Source organism: Vitis riparia, chromosome 18 (genome assembly GCF_004353265.1).
Source record: "Vitis riparia cultivar Riparia Gloire de Montpellier isolate 1030 chromosome 18, EGFV_Vit.rip_1.0, whole genome shotgun sequence".
Taxonomy (NCBI): domain Eukaryota; kingdom Viridiplantae; phylum Streptophyta; class Magnoliopsida; order Vitales; family Vitaceae; genus Vitis; species Vitis riparia.
Window position 1 is genome coordinate 8,931,220 of NC_048448.1, and position 20,546 is coordinate 8,951,765.

Consider the following 20,546-nt stretch of genomic DNA (forward strand, 5'->3'; position numbering starts at 1 on the left):
TTGCACATAAATATATAACAATGTTAGATTAAAGTTTTATTTTAATATTTAATTATACATAAATATATTAAAGTGTTACTTAAAGATAACATGTACAAATATAAATAATAAGGATGAGTAGTCCAAATGATAAATTAGCCATCCTTTTTTCTATTAAAAAAATCAACAAAAATTTGTATCATAATATCCTATACACACCCTGAGACATGAAAATATCACCTAAAATTAGAAAAAAAATTCGAAAAAACTGAAGTCAGTCAACTATCAAAGAGAGAATATGTCTTTGCATGGCATTTCTCCTTGTTAAAAGATGCGTCTTTTTTTCTTTGGATCCTCTCTACATTACTTTTCTTCTCCCTTGTTTCTGTTTCCCTCCACATAGCGCCTGTCTGATGAAATCGCATGGCAGCTTTAGTTGATGCCATCACCGGCCTTTTATCCTTCACCATTCAAGAGTTAGTGCATCTTTGACTGGCTTCCATGCTTTCCTCTGAACTACATTTCTAAAAGGCAAACCCACTTGTGATTTTGGAGCTTCTAAAACAGCTGAACAAAAAATGTTCGCTTCTCCATTATTTGATTAAGAGACGATTTGATGGTAAATTTAAGGATGATATTTAATATTATTATAATGTTTCACTTTTGATCACTGAACTTTGCGAGAGCCCATTTCGAAGAATATGACAGGTGTACGTGGCAGAACAGGAAAATTTTATTTTAAGTATGTTTTTATGCACCAAAACTTTACCATCCTACGAATCCTTTGAATCCCCATTTTCCGTCCACGCAAGTTTTTGCCACCCGCTGTTGGGTTAGGATAATCATATTCAATGTTTTTCTCATGGTATCTTTTGACTGTGATATGTGGGGTGGGGAGGCATTCGACCCTCTTGTGACGACAGATCAATGACCTCATTAATTGTTGCTTCCATCTCGAACCTCGTGGCCTATTCAACCAGGTTCGAGTTTCTGATTGGGTTTTGCTGATCTTGTTTTGATTTGGTGAATTTGGAATAGTGTAGATCTATTTGGCCTGCCCAGGCTTATCACGGAGGGTGGGATGGTGGGGCCTTATATAATTGAGATGGAATCTAAAAATACTGTAGGATAATAATTCTATATAAACTCTATCATTCCCGCGTTGAAAGTGAAGTGCAAGAGACTGAAGGACTAGCGTTTCGAAGCAACCAAAATGTGTGCCGTGGTGCCAAGGGGTAAGATTAGTGTACTACTAACGGAAGAGCAGATAAGGGGCATTTTCCGAAAATATGACAGAGATGGTGACCGTCGCCTCAGCAAGGCGGAGCTGAAGGAAGCCTTCAAGCATCTTGGTTCGCATTTCCCATGTTGGCGAGCCGCCCGGGCACTCAGCCGTGCTGATGCTAACAAAGATGGGTACATCAGCGAGGAGGAGTTGACCGGTCTCGTTAATTACGCTCTGAAAATTGGTTATAAAGTGTAAATTAGTGGGCGGAGCTTCTGTATATGTGTAAGTTTAATTAAGGACTGTGATATTGGGGTCATAAAACCTATCACCTCGTATCTTGTCTGATTTTCCTCCGTCTTCCTTTTTGATTCTATAAAATCTTGTTCTGAGCTTGTGGATAGTAAATGGAGGATATATTTTTAAGATTCCCAAAAGATAGTTGCCAATTGACCTCAGTAAGTTCATCAAGGTCCACGCATTATATTGGATATTTTTTTTTTCTTTGGTCATTTTCTCAAGTCAAGATTTACAAAACGAAGTGAAGAAATAGACTACCGCGGCATGATTCGATCACAGTTTTATTCGATTTCATGGGGGAGTGGACGGGATCGATGTGGGGTTTAACATGGACATGATCCGTAAGAATGGTTGGTCACTTTTCCCATTTCACAAAGGGGGCATACTAGTAGAATTTGGTTGAACCTTTTGAGTTTTGGCTCAACCCACTACGATCCACCTCCTGTGTAAAGTATTTTGCCCACCTTTCGGGAAAGCAAAAAGAGATTCGCCTAACCTTCTAAGTTTTCCTTCCATGGTGTCATATATCTCTTTGTTGTCACCTTCAACCCATTACCCTGTTTGCTTTGAAAGAAAAAAGAAACAACAATTTAGAGAAAAAAAAAAACACACAACGACAATATTTGCATAGCAGATGTTAGGTTCACATGTTAAGAGAAAATGGAAAAATAACGAGGGTTCCTCTTTTTCACTTAAATCTGAATAGAATTTATTATAATTTAATAGTATTAAATATTGAGTTATTTATTTTTTATTATTTTATTTCTATAGGATATTAGGCAAATGAGGTGATATTGAAATTTTATTTTGATTGTTTGAAAAAATTATTTTTAGAATTTAATAAAAAATTCAATTTTAAAAATTCTTTATTTAATGAAAATTTTTTAGAAAATAAGTAACAACTAAAATAAAATTTTAAAATCTGAAATCAAATTACATTTAAGATTATGTTAAAATAAAAAAGCAAACACTACAAACCAACCATTTGAAACTAGCTTGCTAAATTTTTCTTCACAAAGGAGTTGGTGCAAAGAATTGAACATTTTTTAAATGCAATTTTCCTCCATTTTCTTTGAAAATACAAATAAAGAAAATATCTTGCCCCTCAAATGAATTACCAAATCTAAAAAAAATTTATTGTTATGTTCTCAAGAGGCTTGTTAAAATAACTTCTTGAGTAGTTTTATAAAAAAATTATTGTGTTCATTAATCCAATATTTGGTTCCTGGAAAAGATAAAAATAAAAATTAAGAGACAGAAAATAAAAATGAATAAATTTAAAGTTAATAAATTATTTATATATATATTTATAAAAAGATTGAATAATATAAAATATATAAAATTTTAATTTTATTTCATATTTTTTATGGTCAATCATATATAAAAAATGAAATTTAATATTTTTTCCTTTTTTCACTTTCCTAAAAGCAAAATTTCAACTAAGAAAAGGGCATGCAAAGATTTTGGTACTGGGGTCTACTTAAAAATGAGAAACTGAGAGTTGGAAAGGAATATGTAGCTTTATGCTGTACGCTGCTTCTGCTTTTGTGGATTCGCTTCGACTTTCTCCTGTATTTATCCCAATTTTTTAAGCTCTGCAAGCAAGATATCATTCCACATACACTTGTAGATATCCAGACAAAATCTCTTGTATCTATTAAACTAAAGCCCTCCACACTTGGCTTCTTTTAGCATAGCTGATAATGGACATTAAAGTGATGAATCATTAGAGAATTAAAAACAAAACAAGAACAATATTTTACTAGTCGCCAGCTCCACCTAACTAATGAAAATAAGCTGGTCTTGATCTTCTTTAAGAAGCTTTTCCCTTTTAATTTTTTTTTCTTTGATCTTTCTAGAGAATGATTGAACTGAAAAATACTGGTGCTGCATTAAAATTCAGAGAGAGACAGCGAGAAAAGGGAAGGAGCTTTAGTGAGGTTACGTAAGTTGTGTATGTGTCTCTGACTGAAAGCAAAAGTAGGGAGAAGATGATGGATTAGTTTTCTCTCAAAACCATCAATTTTGATCTATTAAATAATTGAGCTTTTAAGAATCATTGTCATCTTTGGGCTCTCAACAATGACAGCCCTCAGCCAAAAATAACTCACTTCATGATGGAAGATCTTTGGCCTTTGACTGATGATTAATCCAATCTCCACTGACCCTTGGTTTTTTTTTTTTTTTTTGTAAGACTAGACCGTTATCTTTATTTCGTTTTTGTGGATTGGCTAAGATAGGATCATCATGTTAACTTTTTCTAACGCACAATATCTATGGATTCTAATTTGTGGGAGTCATGGGACCCTCCAGTGACGGCACACATGTGACGTCATGCCATTGACATCATTGGTTCCTTCCATCTTGAGCCTTTCGCACCAGCCCCAAGTTGCCGACCTTTGGCACTTGGATGAATTTGGCCTGATAAATCAACTTTTTTACCTTAATTTGTACACAGATCCACATGCACCACTAACTTCTTTTAGAATATTAATTCTTTTGTTTTTATCTTTCATTGTTGATCCATGTGTCGCCTCTTGATTGCTTGGAATGATAATTGTTTGTAACGAAAGAATAATTTTTGAGGTTATGTGATCATGTTGTTGAAAACAAAACTGTGGTTGTGTTTTCAAAAATATTACTATATGACTATGTTCTTAATAACACGGGTTTTATAAAGTCAACTTGTATTAGTGTCTCAAAACGGTTAACCAATGGTTCGATATACTTATTTTTGGTGTCCACTTCAATCATTGTGTCAATTTATCTTAGTATTAATTATTCCAATGACATCAATGTTTCTTTTGAAAATGATTCTTCAATTAGAGAAATCATCTCTTTTTTTTTTCTTTTTTGAAAAATTCAAAAGTGATACCCTTGTGTCTGTTAAAAAACGGCAAAAAGAGAAGTTAGTTTGAATAATCTAGTACTCCATTTTTCCATTTTGTTTCTCTTTCTATTTAAGATCATAGGCAAGGAATAAAGAAATAGAGATTGGTATGGTTCCGCTGCAGTTGAATTTTGTCCTCATCGTGGGGTATTTCCATCAGACGTGGCCTCTTTTCGCAGAAAGGGCTGGACATGTACTTTGATGCATCCATATTAGGGGCCGAATATTCATAGAATATGGTTCTATACAGTCTTGTACCTAGTGGAAAGTAAATGGAGAATTTATTTTTAACATTCCCCAAAGACAGCCACCAATTGATGTCAGCAAGATCATCAAGACCCACGCATTAATTTGGATTGTTTTTTCTTTAGTCATTTTCTCTATTCAAGATTTACGAAACTAAGTAAAGAAATAGACGGCCACTGCAAGATTCGATTACAGTTTTATTCATTGGCATGGCGGAGTGGACTTGCTTGATGTGGGCTTGAACATAGATATGATCCGTAGAATGGTTAGTCCAAACGGGGGTACTAGTGGAATTTGGTTGAACATTCTGGCTCAACCCAGGACGATGGAGCTCGTGTTTCAAGTACTTTGGCCCAACCTTTTACAAAAGAAAAAAGACATTCATATGACCTTCTAAGTTTTTCTTCCATCGTGTCATATTTCCGGTTTCTTAGTACTTTCGGCATCTTTATCAACTTTGTTAATTAAACCATGTACACACATGAGTAGAAAATAAAAAATAAAAATAAAAAAAGACAAGATTTTTAATGTGGTTCGATGATTAATGTATTCTCTACATCCACTTAATATATCAATACTCAACAATCTACTAATAAAAAAGAATGAGAAGAGTTATAACTATGAAGTTCTCGAAAAACCCTTTTAATTGCAGGCAAACTCTCTAAAAACAAAACTTTAAACATAAAATAGTTAAATATATAATAAGAGCAAACTCGTTCGATCATCACATAAAAAAATTTTCTAGAGGACGCTGCTTCCTTCAACCCCTAACATCCTGAGCAAAGCACGATAAAATTAATTAAGACTTCACAATCTAACAAACTTTAACCTATTACCCTACTTGCTTTGAGAGAAAAAGAATGACAATTTACAGAACACAATAAATATTTGGTTCACATAGAAGTGGAGAAAACTGTCCAGAATTAACTTATTAAGATTGTATTTGATAGTAATTTTAGGAAGCATTTATAACATTTTTATTACATAAAAAAATTATTAAAAGAAAAATACTTAGAATTATTGTCAAACAAATTCTAAATTTGCCTTCGCATGAAAGTTTATAGATATGTATAAGAAGTTACAAAAAATAATTAAAACATAGTCATGAGTTTTTTAATGTTATTTTCCTTCATTTTCTTTCAATAAACAAATAAAGAAAATATCCCACTCCTCCTCCTCAAATAAACAAATTTTAAAAACTTTAGAATACAATCAATAAAAATATTGTTACCTTTTCAACAACCTTATTAAAATACCTTCTTTTTAGTTTTATGAAAACTACATAAATCTCAATTAATAAGAATTCAAAATTTTATTGTTTTTTGATCATATTTTTCTTGTTCTTGAAAAAAAAAATTTTAAATGAGGGAAAGAAAATATATTTCAAAATAAAATAAAAAAGAGTGAAAAAAATAAATTTAATGTTAATAAATTATTTTTATATGTTTCTTAAAATTTATTTAAATTTTTTTATATAAAAAATAAATAATATTTTATTTATAAATATATTCAATTAATTTTAGTTATATTTAATTTCATAAATAAATAAATATAAAATTTAATAACTTTTTCCCACTTTTTAGGACCTATCTAAATAAAAAAATCACCTCACAGCAAAATTTCAAGCAAGGAAAGGGCAGACAAAGAACTTTGATACTGGGGTCTACTGAAAATTTGTTAACTGTGAGTTGATTAGAAATATGCAGCTTTATGCTCGACTGCTTTTGTGGATTCACTTGGACTTTTTCCTGTGTTTATCCCAATTTTTTAAGCTCCAGAAGCAAGATATCATTCCAGGCAAACTTGTAGGTATCCAGATGAAACCTCCTGCAGCTATTAAACTAAAGCCCACCACACTTCTTGTTTTAGCATAGCAGATAATGGACGTTAAAGTGATGAATCATTAGAGAATTAAAAACTAAACAAGATCAATATTTCACTGGTTGCCAACTTAACCTGACTAATGAAAATAAGTTGGTCTTGATCTTCTTCAAGAAGCTTTGCCTTTTTAATTTTTTTTTTCTTTTTCTTTGATCTTTCTAGAGAATGATTGAACTGAAAATACTGGTGCTGCATTAAGATTCAGAGAGAGAAAAGGGAAGGAGCTTTAGTGAGGTTACCTAAGTTGTGTATGCGTTTCTCTTACTAAAGCAATAGTAGTATTCATTGTGGGGAGAAGATTGATGGATTAGTTTTTTCTCAAAACCATCAATTTTGGTCTATTAAATAATTGAGCTTTTAAGAATCATTGTCATCTTTGGGCTCTCAACGATGACCACCGTACCCTCAGCCTAAACATGGCAGGCGACACCTTGACCGCTTAACTTTTAGATTAAGGAGAACACAGTCAATATCATGCTGATTCGTTTCCCATTACTTTCAACTTCTTTCGGAGTCAACCACTCCAGACTGTTATTTTTTATGCCTATGAAACAGTTAAAAGTAATAAAAATATATAAAAAAATCATTTGAAAATAACTTCACTAGGATGCCGAAGGTCAAGCTCCCCATTGAGCTCACGGTCCAAGGTTGAAGAAAGCAACGCCCCTTGATTTTTATTTTTATTTATTTGATAAATGATGAGTTTGCCCTCATTGTATATATAATCATTTCATGATTTAGAATTTTGTTTTTTTAGAGAGGGTGATTGTAACCGTGTGGAAAGTGATTTTTATTATTATTCCATTTTTTTTCATTTGATTAGTGAATTTTGGAATGTTAATACATTTCATAAACGTAAGATCACATTCATTATCAAACCACATTAATTTTTTTTTTTAAAAAAAATTCTTTTAGTTAATAATATTGAAACAGGAAATCAAATACCAAGATGAATTGACACAATGATAGATGTTAATCTTTTGGTAATGTTATAAACAAATCTGTCATTCTTTTTACATAAGTTCAAAACAAGGATAATGTTAAGAAAAATGAGAAAATAAAATAAGAATACACAGATTTACTATATCAAAAATTGGGATGAAAGAAGAGATAATCAAACAGCTATATACACACACACACACGTGTGTGGAGGATAGAAAATAGATAAAGTAAGAGGTCCATACCTTAAAAAACCCCTTCACTACCATCACAAATGCCTAAAAACCACAAATATCGCAAAATAAACTTTGAGCCCCAAACGCTAACATATATAAAGGCAAAAATAAAGATTTGGTGCCAAAACACATATCAAGATGGTATTTCTTTCTTGTTATAATTGCATCACATGGTAGCACAGCTGTTCAACTCTCACATGTACAAGTGGTAGCTGTTGCTTAGCTACCCTAGCTTTCTCTTAAAATACCAATAGAAAGTTGGAGCTAACTAGCAAGCCCTCAATCCATACACGTTACCATGTACTTCCATATATACTGAAAGTACATGATAAATGACACGTTTTTAATACATATGGTTACATATATAATTAGATATAGGGAACTCTACTTTACTTTGTATCCTTGTTTGAAAGCATATTTAACGAGATCATCCAACTCGCCTTCGCCGATGTATCCATCTCCATTAGCATCAGCGCGATGGAGTGCCCACCAGGCTCGCCAGCATGGGAGATGTGAACCCAGGCGTTGGAAGCCTGCGTTGAGCTCTTCCTTGCTCAGGCGACCGTCTCTGTCCCTATCACATCCTCTAAACGTTGCCTTTATTTGCTCTTTCGTGAAGGGCACATTTACCCTACACCTAGGCACGATATCAGGCATGCTTTCCTTTACAATTCTGTTTTTACGCTCTCTTTCACTCTATAACAGGGGGTTATAAAAACGTAGATTTATATTTATAGTAATTTTCTTATGATTCCAACTCAGAAGATCTGTAAGGCCCCACAACTTGTGCTTGGCAGTTGAAGGCCTCCATTTTCACACGTCTGAATTCCTTTTCTGTTAAAAAGGTGTGCGTGGTGCATGTGGGTCTGGGTACAAATTGAAGTCAAAAGGTCGAAGATTTATCGGGCCAAATCCATCCAAGTGCCAAGGGTCGGCAAATTAGGGCTACTGCGAAAGGCTCAAGATAGAAGGGAACAATGACGTCAATGACATAGCGTCACATGTGTGTCGTTACTGGAGGGCCCCATGACTCCCACATCAGAATCCGCAAATGTTAGGCGTCAAGAAAAGGATACCAAAAAAAATTGGGTCAATTGTTCATACTTCACAATCCAAGAGATGAGTTTTTGAAAAGTCTTCAAATGTTAGGCGTCAAGAAAAGGATACCAAAAAAAATTGGGTCAATTGTTCATACTTCACAATCCAAGAGATGAGTTTTTGAAAAGTCTTCAATTAGAGAGATCATATCTTTCCTTTTTTTTTCATTGAAAAATTCAAAAGTGGTTTTCTTGTGTCTGTCAAAAACAAGGAGCCAAATGAGGGTTATTTTGAATCATCTAGGATTCCCCTTTTCCATTTTGTATTTCTTTCTATTCAAGGCCTTGGGCAAGGAATAAAGAAATTGAGTATGGTGTTCAATCTGTCCTCATCGTGGGGTATTTCTATCAGATGTGGCCTAGTGGCCTCTTTTTGCAGAAGGTTGGACGGTACTTTGATGCGTCCATATTTGAGGCAGAATAAGCATAGAATTTGGGTCTGAACCAGTTTTTAAAATTAGCCACAGCAACCGAGCTATTCCAAAGAGAGTCGTGCTCCCGTGTTAGGTATTTTGGGCCAAGCGGACTCGGAGAAGCACCCATGAGTCCGTGACTGACCATCATACTTGTGTGGCTGTGCCTTGTTCAAACTCTGTAAACTTCGTTTCTTCACAATTTTTAAAAGAGGTTCGGCATAACCCTCCTTTTGACATTTATAATTTATTTATAATATGGTAGCAGGAATAAACCTATTCCTTTTTGTAAAGGAGGATTCGGCCTAACCCTCTTCTCATATGTTCTTATCTTCTTGCGAAAGAAATTGTGGATGAGACTTTTTCTTAGCACGGGAAAGCTCTACTTGGTTCACCTTGAGATGAGAAAACCCAAGTGTAGGGACAACACATGTAGCATTGGGACCGCATGTCGATTCATAACTGATCCTCCACCACCAAATGATCCAACCGGTTGGACCGGCCAGTCCGTCCAGTTCTGTAAGAATAGGATGAGTATTAGTTTGGCCCAAAATGCTAGAGGGTTTCCACTTAGGGCCAATGAGCAATTGGATCATCCAGATTGTAGCCCATTCCAACACTTTTGTTGCTTGCTGAGTTTCATTAGCTATTTATAGCAAATCACTAGGGCCTAATGGGCAATCGGGTCATCCAGACTGTAGCTTGTAGCCCATTCCACCAACCACTTGTTGCTTGTTGAGTTTCATTAGCTATTCATACACACAACTTTCCAATATGGGATTAATTTTGAGAGACAAGGAAAGAGACATGTAGCAGGGGGAGGTATTTGAACCATGGAGGTGCAAATGAAAAAAGAAAAGTTGAACCACTTACCTATACATCCCTTTGAAAATCATATTGTACAATAACATATATAAAAATACCATATGTTTTTCAAATTTTTGCCATTAAGCAAATGCAAATATCTACATTCACGTTTATTTTTATAATAACTATTAAATTATAAATATATAAATAATATATATTAATTTTAAAAATTTTAAATAATAAAATGCATAGATATATTTAGGAGAATGCTATGATAGCTAGGCAACAACTTACACTTGTATATGTGATAGTTGAACCGTTGTGATATTATGTGATGTAATTATTGAAGTGGGCACTATAGTGAATACAAACAACTAAAGGTTACTCATCTTTAGATACCAACATGAGTTCACTTGTTATAACTTATAACCGTGTTGTTTAGAATACGACTAATAGACTATGTTTTTAAGAGCACAAACTCCTAATTGTGCCGTTGAGAACAATAACATTAGATCGTATTCATAAAAACACGGATCTAAGGTTGTACTTTTATAAATACAACAATATAGTTCTAGATAATGTTTTTCTATTAGGAATAATTACATCTTTAACTAATTAACATATGACATGTAGACATATGGTGAAAGATAAAAACTAAGAAATGTTTTCAAACAATCTAAGAGAAAATTCAATGTGACAACAATTATAACAAGAAGAAATATCATCTTGCTTATGTGTTTTGGCACCAAATTAAATCTTCATTTCTACCTCTATATATCCTTGTCCTAAACTTGTGTAAAGGAAAGAAGGTTTTATTTACAACATTCCCAAAATATTAGTACCTAACATTATTGTCACACTAAACTTTCACTTGAACTTCTTTTAGAATATTCTTTTGTTTTTATCTTTCATTATTGATCCATGTGTCACCTCTTAATTGTTTGGGATGATAATTGCTCATAACAGAAGAATAATTTTTGAGGTTATGTAACTGTGTTATCAAAAACACGACTATGTGTGGTTGTGTTCTCAAGAATATAATTGTGTGACCATGTTCCTAATAACACGGCTTCCATAAAGTTAACTTGTGTTAATGTCTCAAGATGGTTAAATGATTCGTTATACTTATTTTTGGTGCCCACTTCAACTTCTCTATTTATCTTAATATTTAATTGTTCTAATAATATCAATGGTTTTTTTGAAAAATGATTCTTCAATTAGAGAAATCATCTCCTTTTTTTTTTTCTTTTTTGAAAAATTCAAAAGTGATACACTTGTGTCTGTTAAAAAAAGGGCAAAAAGAGAAGTTAGTTTGAATAATCTAGTACTCCATTTTTCCATTTTGTTTCTCTTTCTATTTAAGATCATAGGCAAGGAATAAAGAAATAGAGATTGGTATGGTTCCGCTGCAGTTGAATTTTGTCCTCATCGTGGGGTATTTCTATCAGACGTGGCCTCTTTTCGCAGAAAGGGCTGGACATGTACTTTGATGCGTCCATATTAGGGGCCGAATATTCATAGAATTTGGTTCTATACAGTCTTGTACCGAGTTAGTGGAAAGTAAATGGAGTGTTTATTTTTAACATTCCCCAAAGACAGCCACCAATTGATGTCAGCAAGATCATCAAGACCCACGCATTAATTTGGATTGTTTTTTCTTCAGTCATTTTCTCTATTCAAGATTTACAAAACTAAGTAAAGAAACAGACGGCCACTGCAAGATTTGATTACAAGTTTTATTCATTGGCATGGCTAGTGGACTTGCTCGATGTGGGCTTGACCATAGATATGATCCGTAGAATGGTTGGTCCAAACGCGGGTACTAGTGGAATTTGGTTGAACCTTCTGGCTCAACTCAGGACGATGGAGCTCGTGTTTCAAGTACTTTGGCCCAACCTTTTACAAAAGAAAAAAGACATTCATCTAACCTTCTAAGTTTTTCTTCCATGGTGTCATATTTCCCGTTTCTTAGTACTTTCAGCATCTTTAGTGGAATTTGGTTGAACCTTCTGGCTCAACTCAGGACGATGGAGCTCGTGTTTCAAGTACTTTGGCCCAACCTTTTACAAAAGAAAAAAGACATTCATCTAACCTTCTAAGTTTTTCTTCCATGGTGTCATATTTCCTGTTTCTTAGTACTTTCAGCATCTTTATCAACTTTGTTAATCAAACCATATACACACATGAGTAGAAAATAAAAATAAAAATATTACAAAAAAAAAAAAACAAGATTTTTAATGTGGTTCGATGATCAATGTAATCCCTACATCCACAAAATATATCAATACTCAATAATCTACTAATAAAAAACTAATGAGAAAAGTTATAACTGTGAAGTTCTCAAAAAACCCTCTTAATTGTAGTCATACTCTATAAAAACAAAACTTTAAACATAAAATTGTTAAATATATAATAAGAACAAACCCGTCAATCATCACATAAAAAAAAAATTCTAGAGGACGTTGCTTCCTTCAACCCCCGACATCTTGAATGAAGAAAACACCATAAAACTAATGAAGACTTCACAATCTAACAAACTTCAACCTATTACCCTATTTGCTTTAAGAGAAAAAAGAATGACAATTTACAGGAAAAAAAAGTGCTCACACAACATCAAGAACACAATAAATATTTGGTTCATAGAGAAGTGAAAAAACTGTCTAGAATTAACTTATTAAGATTGTATTTGATAATGATTTTAAGAAGTATTTATAACATCTTTATTATATAAAAAAGATTATTAAAAGAAAAACACTTAAAGTCATTGTCAAATAAACTCTAAATTTTCCTTCGCATAATAGCTTATAAATATGTAAAAGAAGTTACAAAAAGTAATTAGAACATAGTCATAAGTTTTTTAATGTCATTTTCCTTCATTTTCTTTCAATAAACAAATGAAGAAAATATCTCACTCCTCAAATAAACAAATTTTAAAAACTTTAGAATACAGTCAATAAAATATTGTTACGTTTTCAACAACTTTAATAAAATACCTTCTTTTTAGTTTTATGAAAACTACATAAATCTCAATTAATAAAAATTCAAAATTTTATTGTTTTCATTGATCATATTTTTCTTGTTCTTAAAATTTAAAAAAAAAATAGGGAAAGAAAATACATTAAAAAATAAAATAAAAAAGAATTTTAAAAAATAAATTTAAAGTTGATAAATTGTTTTTACGTGTTTCTTAAAATTTATTTTACTTTTTTTATATAAAAAATAAATAATATTTTATTTATAAATATATTCAATTAATTTTAATTATATTTAATTTCATTTCATAAATCATACATGAAAAATAAAATTTAATAACTTTTTCCCGCTTTTTAGGACTTTCCTAAATTAAAAAATCACCTCACAGCAAAATTTCAAGCAAGAAAAGGGCAGACAAAGAACTTTGATACTTGGGTCTACTGAAAATTTGTAAACTGTGAGTTGATTAGAAATATGCAGCTTTATGCTCGACTGCTTTTGTGGATTCACTTGGACTTTCTCCTGTGTTTATCCCAATTTTTTAAGCTCCAGAAGCAAGATATCATTCCAGGCAAACTTGTAGGTATCCAGATGAAACCTCCTGTATCTATTAAACTAAAGCCCACCACACTTCTTGTTTTAGCATAGCAGATAATGGACGTTAATGTGATGAATCATTAGAGAACTAAAAACTAAACAAGATCAATATTTCACTGGTTGCCAACTTCACCTGACTAATGAAAATAAGTTGGTCTTGATCTTCTTTAAGAAGCTTTTCCTTTTTAATTTTTTTTTTTCTTTGATCTTTCTAGAGAATGATTGAACTGAAAATACTGGTGCTGCATTAAGATTCAGAGAGAGAAAAGGGAAGGAGCTTTAGTGAGGTTACCTAAGTTGTGAATGCGTTTCTCTTAGTGAAAGGCGCAATAGTAGTATTCATTGTGGGGAGAAGATTGATGGATTAGTTTTTTCTCAAAACCATCAATTTTGGTCTATTAAATAATTGAGCTTTTAAGAATCATTGTCATCTTTGGGCTCTCAACAATGACCACCGTACCTTAACTTTTAGATTAAGGAGAACACAGTCAATATCATGCTGATTCGTTTCCCATTACTTTCAACTTCTTTTGGAATCAACCACTCCAGACTATTATTTTTTATGCATATGAAAGTAATAAAAATAAATAAAAAATCATTTGAAAATAACTTCACTAGGATGCCGAAGGTCAAGCTCCCCATTGAGCTCACAGGGATCAAACGATCCAAGGTTGAAGAAAACAATGCCCTTGATTTTTTATTTTTTATTTTTTTATTTGATGATATATATAACCCTTTCATGATTTAGGATTTTGTTTTGTTTTTTAAAATGTGATTGCATGGTGTGGAAAGTGATTTTTATTGTTATTCTCTTCTCTTTCATTTGATTAATGAATTTTGGACTGTTAATACATTTCATAAACATAAGGATCACATTCGTTATCAAACTCACATTAAAAAAAAAAAATTTTAAAATTATTTTGGTTAATAACATTGAAATACGAACAATTACATACCAAGATGACACAATGATATGTGTTAATCTTTTGGTAATGCTATAAATAAATTTGTCATTCCTTTTACATAAGTTCAAAACAAGGATATTATTAAGAAAAATAAGAAAATAAAATAAGAACACACAGATTTACTATATCAAAAATTAGGATGAAAGAAAAGAGAATCAAACGGCTATATATATATATATATATATATATATATATATATATATATATAAAGTAAGAGGTCCATACCTTAAAAAACCCCTCCGCTACCATCACAAATCCCTAAAAACCACAAATGTCACACTACATGCTTTTCGGATTAGAAGAAATAAACTTTGAGCCACCAAACACTAACATATATATGAAGGCAAAAATGAAGATTTGGTGCCAAAACTCATATCAAGATGATATTTATTTCTTGTTATAATTGCATCACATGGTAGCACAGCAGTTCAACTCTCACATGTACAAGTGGTAGCTGTTGCTTAGCTACCCTAGCTTTCTCTTAAAATACCAATAGAAAGTTGGAGCTAACTAGCAAGCCCTCAATCCATACACGTTACCATGTACTTCCATATATACTGAAAGTACATGATAAATGACACGTTTTTAATACATATGGTTACATATATAATTAGATATAGGGAACTCTACTTTACTTCGTATCCTTGTTTGAAAGCATATTTAACGAGATCATCCAACTCGCCTTCGCTGATGAATCCATCTCCATTAGCATCAGCGCGATGGAGTGCCCACCAGGCTCGCCAGCATGGGAGATGTGAATCCAGGCGTTGGAAGCCTGCGTTGAGCTCTTCCTTGCTCAGGCGACCGTCTCTGTCCCTATCACATCCTCTAAACATTGCCTTTATTTGCTCTTTCGTGAAGGGCACATTTACCGTACACCTAGGCACGATATCAGGCATGCTTTCCTTAACAATTCTGTTTTTACGCTCTCTTTCACTCTATAACAGGGGGTTATAAAAACGTAGATTTATATATATAGTAATTTTCTTATGATTCCAACTCAGAAGATCTGTAAGGCCCCACAACTTGTGCTTAGCAATTGAAGGCCTCCATTTTCACACGTCTGAATTCCTTTTCTGTTAAAAAGGTGTGCGTGGTGCCTGTGGGTCTGGGTACAAATTGAAGTCAAAAGGTCGAAGATTTATTCGGCAAATTGGGGCTACTGCGAAAGGCTCAAGATAGAAGGGATCAATGACATAGCGTCACATGTGTGCTGTCACTGGAGGGCCCCATGACTCCCACATCAGAATCCGCAAATATTAGGCGTCAAGAAAAGGATACCAAAAAAAATGGGTCAATTGTTCACACTTCACAATCCAAGAGATGAGTTTTTGAAAATTCTTCAATTAGAGAGATCATATCTTTCCTTTTTTTTTTTTCATTGAAAAATTCGAAAGTGGTTTTCTTGTGTCTGTCAAAAACAAGGGGCAAGATGAGGGTTATTTTGAATCATCTAGGATTCCCCTTTTCCATTTTGTATTTCTTTCTATTCAAGGCCTTGAGCAAGGAATAAAGAAATTGAGTATGGAGTTGAATCTGTCCTCATCGTGGGGTATTTCTATCAGATGTGGCCTAGCGGCCTCTTTTTGCAGAAGGTTGGACGGTACTTTGATGCGTCCATATTTGGGGCAGAATAAGCATAGAATTTGGGTCTGAACCAGTTTTTAAAATTAGCCACAGCAACGGAGCTATTCCAAAGAAAGTCGTGCTCCCGTGTTAGGTATTTTGGGCCAAGCGGACTCGGAGAAGCACCCATGAGTCCGTGACTGACCATCATACTTGTGTGGCTGTGCCTTGTTCAAACTCTTTAAACTTCGTTTCTTCCCAATTTTTAAAAGAGGTTCGGCATAACCCTCCTTTTGACATTTATAATTTATTTATAATATGGTAGCAGGAATAAACCTATTCCTTTTTGTAAAGGAGGATTCGGCCCAACCCTCTTCTCATATGTTCTTATCTTCTTGCGAAAGAAATTGTGGATAAGACTTTTTCTTAGCACGGGAAAACTCTACTTTGTTCAACTTGAGATGAGAAAACCCAAGTGTAGGGACAACACATGTAGCATTGGGACCGCATGTCGATTCATAACTGGTCCTCGACCACCAAATGATCCAACCGGTTGGATCAGATTTAATCATCAATCCGATCATTAAACAATAATTAGCCAAATTCTGAAAATATTAATTTGAAGTACTTGTATTCAATGATAGGATGTCATTCTCAAAGACCACTTGTAAAACAATAGTTATATGATATATATTAAATGTAATTGGATGTCATCCTCATAATTATTATATAGCTAAGTCCTTACCCCTAAATCAAGGAATATTTGTATCATTTCCTAATAATGCATTAATGAGGTAAGCTTCTATTTGTAACTAGCATGACTTGATCACAAAATCAATCCAACATGAAACCCATTATAAACGTATCAAATGGTTTTTCAAATTTCCCGCCTATCACTTATCCCACGTGGGAAAGCTGTAGGGATGCCTAAAATGAATCACATGTGTACCACAAAACCACATGTTACGTTAAGCCAAGGATGGCTCGTAATAGGCATCCATCCTACGATTGAGGAAATGTTCATCAAATTGCAAGACAATTGCTAAAGGACAATAATAACATTTAATGAGATAAGACACACATTTAATGGTTGAACATTGCTTCCATAGGTCTTAAGTGGCAATAACCATAGTCAATGATTTAAGAAGTATTAAATATGATTGGACATCATCCTCATAATTATAATACGACATATCTTAATCCCAAATCAAGGAATCCTAATCATTTTCTGACCAAGCATTGAGATGAAGGATATTTGTTAAATAAAAAAGTTAATCGGCTACTCTCACCTTTCTCATTCTTTTTTCCACTCTCTTTCTCATTTAATAAATTTACTTAAAAAATTTTATAACTTTTTTATTTCATATTTATTCGGTTTATAAAATAAAATATTCTTGTTATTAAATAACTTCATTATGAATTTTTCTTTTTAAACTAATTTTTTTTATCCTTAGTTATTTCTTGGAAAAAAGAAAAAAAAAGTCTAATTTATTTATAAGAATTACATAAATCAAAATGCATTTTTAATTGATGGATATTGAAATTGAATTTTTTATTAATATAATAAAATTAGATTTCAAAATAAACTCAACTTCCTTAGTTTATAAGAATGAATTTTTTTTAAATAGTTGATAAAAAAAAAAACTAAAAACTATTATATATATATATATATATATATTATATTTTTAAACAATATTGATATAAAAATAAAAATGAAGATCATAATACATTATTTTTATTTATTATAAATTATATATCTTAATAGTATAAAATATCATTACTTAATTATTACTAAATTTGTATTCTCTAGAATTCAATCCTCCAACAAGATATTAGTAACAAGTTTTCTTCCAATTCAAATCAATGGTCATGATTAAATATGTAAATCCAATGGTAAAAAATCTAATTTTGGTACACCATTTAGGAACTAGTTCTCCCTACAAGGCCACAACCATGCACTCTTCATTTTAAATGTTAGCCTATGTCACTATTTTAATGGGTATTTTGATCTTTTCATATTTTATATCATTTTTATCAATTATACAAATTATAAGGAATTTGGGCTCATTATCAATAAATGGACTCCCTCCCTATTTTCGTAACTAACTTAATTATCAGAGAACCATCAGCTAAACCGACCTCCCCACTCTATTCGGTCTCAATTCGTTTTACACGAAGGAAGTGATCCCCTTGAAATTGGAGAAGAGGGCACAAGACTAAGTTTTAAGAGTTCTTCACTTTTAATAGGTTGACACTTAATTTGAGTGAAAAACCAAAAAAAATTCTGAGAAGTGCCTTTCTAGGGCTATTAAAATTAATTTAGTTTGAAAAGGGGGAAAATATCTTAAACAAGCCTTAGTCTACTTACAGAATTCCTCTTATATATTCAAATGCTTTAGGATTCGTTTAGCTCCGGTCCAAATGGATTGTCTAATAAACAACTACTTCTTATGACTAGTTTATAAAAATTAACCTTTTAGTCCCTCAATTTTCCTCTTTTTTTAGCTATGGGCATGCATGGCTGATACCAAATTATCAAGAGAGATTAGCGTGCTTACCTTATGATAGGTGATTAATTGGCACTTAGTATGATTGTAAGAGATGTGCATTTTATTGTCACAGTCCCAAATTCTCACGTGTTTATTTATACATCTGTCTTGAGTCTCATTCCTCACAGACACGACACCAAGGCATGGAATCACAAAAAGATGCACAGGAAGGGTGAACAAATCTTTATAAATCCCTACAAGCCCCAGCTCTAAGTACCTCCAAACCTCATTTACTACCTCTGCAAAGATGCCTATTTTCTTGCCTAAGGACATACCAAGCAAGTCGCCCCTACCTGAGCAGCAGTTGAAGGAAATTTTCAAACAGCATGACACCAACGGGGATGGTCAGCTCAACAAGCCAGAGCTGAAGCAAGCCTTCCAACATCTCGGTGCGCTTATTCCCGGCTGGCGAGCACGCCGGGCTCTCCACCACGCTGATGCCGATGGAGATGGGTGCATCAGCGAGAAGGAGATGAGGGATCTTGTTGAATATGCTGCCAAGTTTGGGTATACCATAAATTAATATTAAGCTTATAGCTACCCCTTTTTATACTGGGCCTCTTACTCTTACCCTAAAGCTGCAGCTTTCTATTAAGTATTGGAAAACCATTCCCCCTGCTGTGTGATGTTTCGCATGCACGTCAGGTACCGTGCACGCAGCGCCGGTATCTCTTCTGTCACTTGTAGATGATGTGCCCGCAATAGTAGTAATATCTACTATATGTCTTGTGTGTCCCCTGAATTGTTCAAATCATTATCTTTTGGCTTTTATTCCTTTGAATTGGACTAAGCATCGATCCTTTTTTTTTCTTTTTTTTAAATCTAATTTATTTGAAGATTTATGTAAGGAAGTGAAGAACTAGATTGCTGCTATGTAGTTTCTTTGGCATGGCTGGTGAAGTCGCCCACTACACAGGTGGGCGTAGCCAGTGATGGATATGGATTATCTGGAGATGATGCCTTTGGTCTGATGGAAATTAATTAAGCCACGAGAAATGAAAGATAATTTTATTTTATTGTTAAAGAGCATCTCATTATTTGGTCTACGTATGGAGCATAACAAACAATGTCCCCACAAAATAGCTAAAAGATTAAGTAAAATAAAGTACAAACTTGGAATAAAGGGGTCTTCAGGAATGTAGAGATGCAAGGGTTGTGCCTTTGATCATATCAACTACCAGGACGAAAAGGAGAGGAAAGGACCGGCCACTTTCCCTAGAAGGTAGGGAATTTAGAAGGGCTCACTATGTATGATCATTGGGGTATTTAATTTAGAGGGAACTCTTTAAGGGAAAAATAAAGGATGGAAGGTGTAATTGAAGTTAAAGAAATATGATAAAAATGTGACATTTTTTCATAAAATGGTTAATATTCAACATTTATAGAAGAAATCTCGTAAGGAGAATTAAGGGTAAATAGAGAGTGGGTGTCAAAAGAAGATGTAAATTATTTTTAACTATCATTATCGGATTTAGAGTGAGGTGGAGATTGAATATAAATGATATATCTTTAAGACCTTGAGCGACGAAAACTCTTATAAGTTACAAGAGATATTCACTAAAGAGGAGATTCAGAATACTCTTATAGGACTCCTTCGACCTAATAACTTTTACTAATTCATTCACTTAGAAATGAAAGATAAATTAAATTTTTTGTTTTCATTTTCTTTAAAATTAATTTTTTTTTAAAAAAATAATTGAATATTACAATTTGGTTTATACACAAAGACTAACAAAATATTTCGCTATTGTTAAAGATTGATGATTTATATTTGTTAAGAAGTGTCTCAAATTCCTAATTAGTGTAGATTTTTTTTAAAGAATATTATATAAAATATTTTCTAAGTTGATATATTATTGTAATATTAGATTTTCTTATAAAAT

The 20,546-nt window shown here is 32.9% G+C and overlaps 1 protein-coding gene across 1 annotated transcript; it reads right to left on the minus strand.

The window, feature by feature from the left end:
- Positions 1-8,080: 8,080 nt before the first annotated feature.
- LOC117907554 (calcium-dependent protein kinase 16-like) lies at positions 8,081-15,447 on the minus strand. The gene is made up of 2 exons (XM_034821136.1): positions 15,184-15,447; positions 8,081-8,392 (listed from the first exon to the last, which is right to left on the minus strand). The coding sequence occupies exons 1-2, from the start codon at positions 15,445-15,447 to the stop codon at positions 8,081-8,083; spliced, it is 576 nt and encodes a 191-aa protein (XP_034677027.1).
- Positions 15,448-20,546: the final 5,099 nt, after the last annotated feature.

Coding starts and splice junctions, on each gene's coding strand:
- LOC117907554 (XM_034821136.1), bottom strand. CDS start 15,447: ATGCCTGATATCGTGCCTAGGTGTACGGTAAATGTGCCCTTCACGAAA. Junction 8,393..15,183: donor CTTTCAAACAAGGATACGAA/GTAAAGTAGAGT, acceptor CCCCTGTTATAG/AGTGAAAGAGAGCGTAAAAA.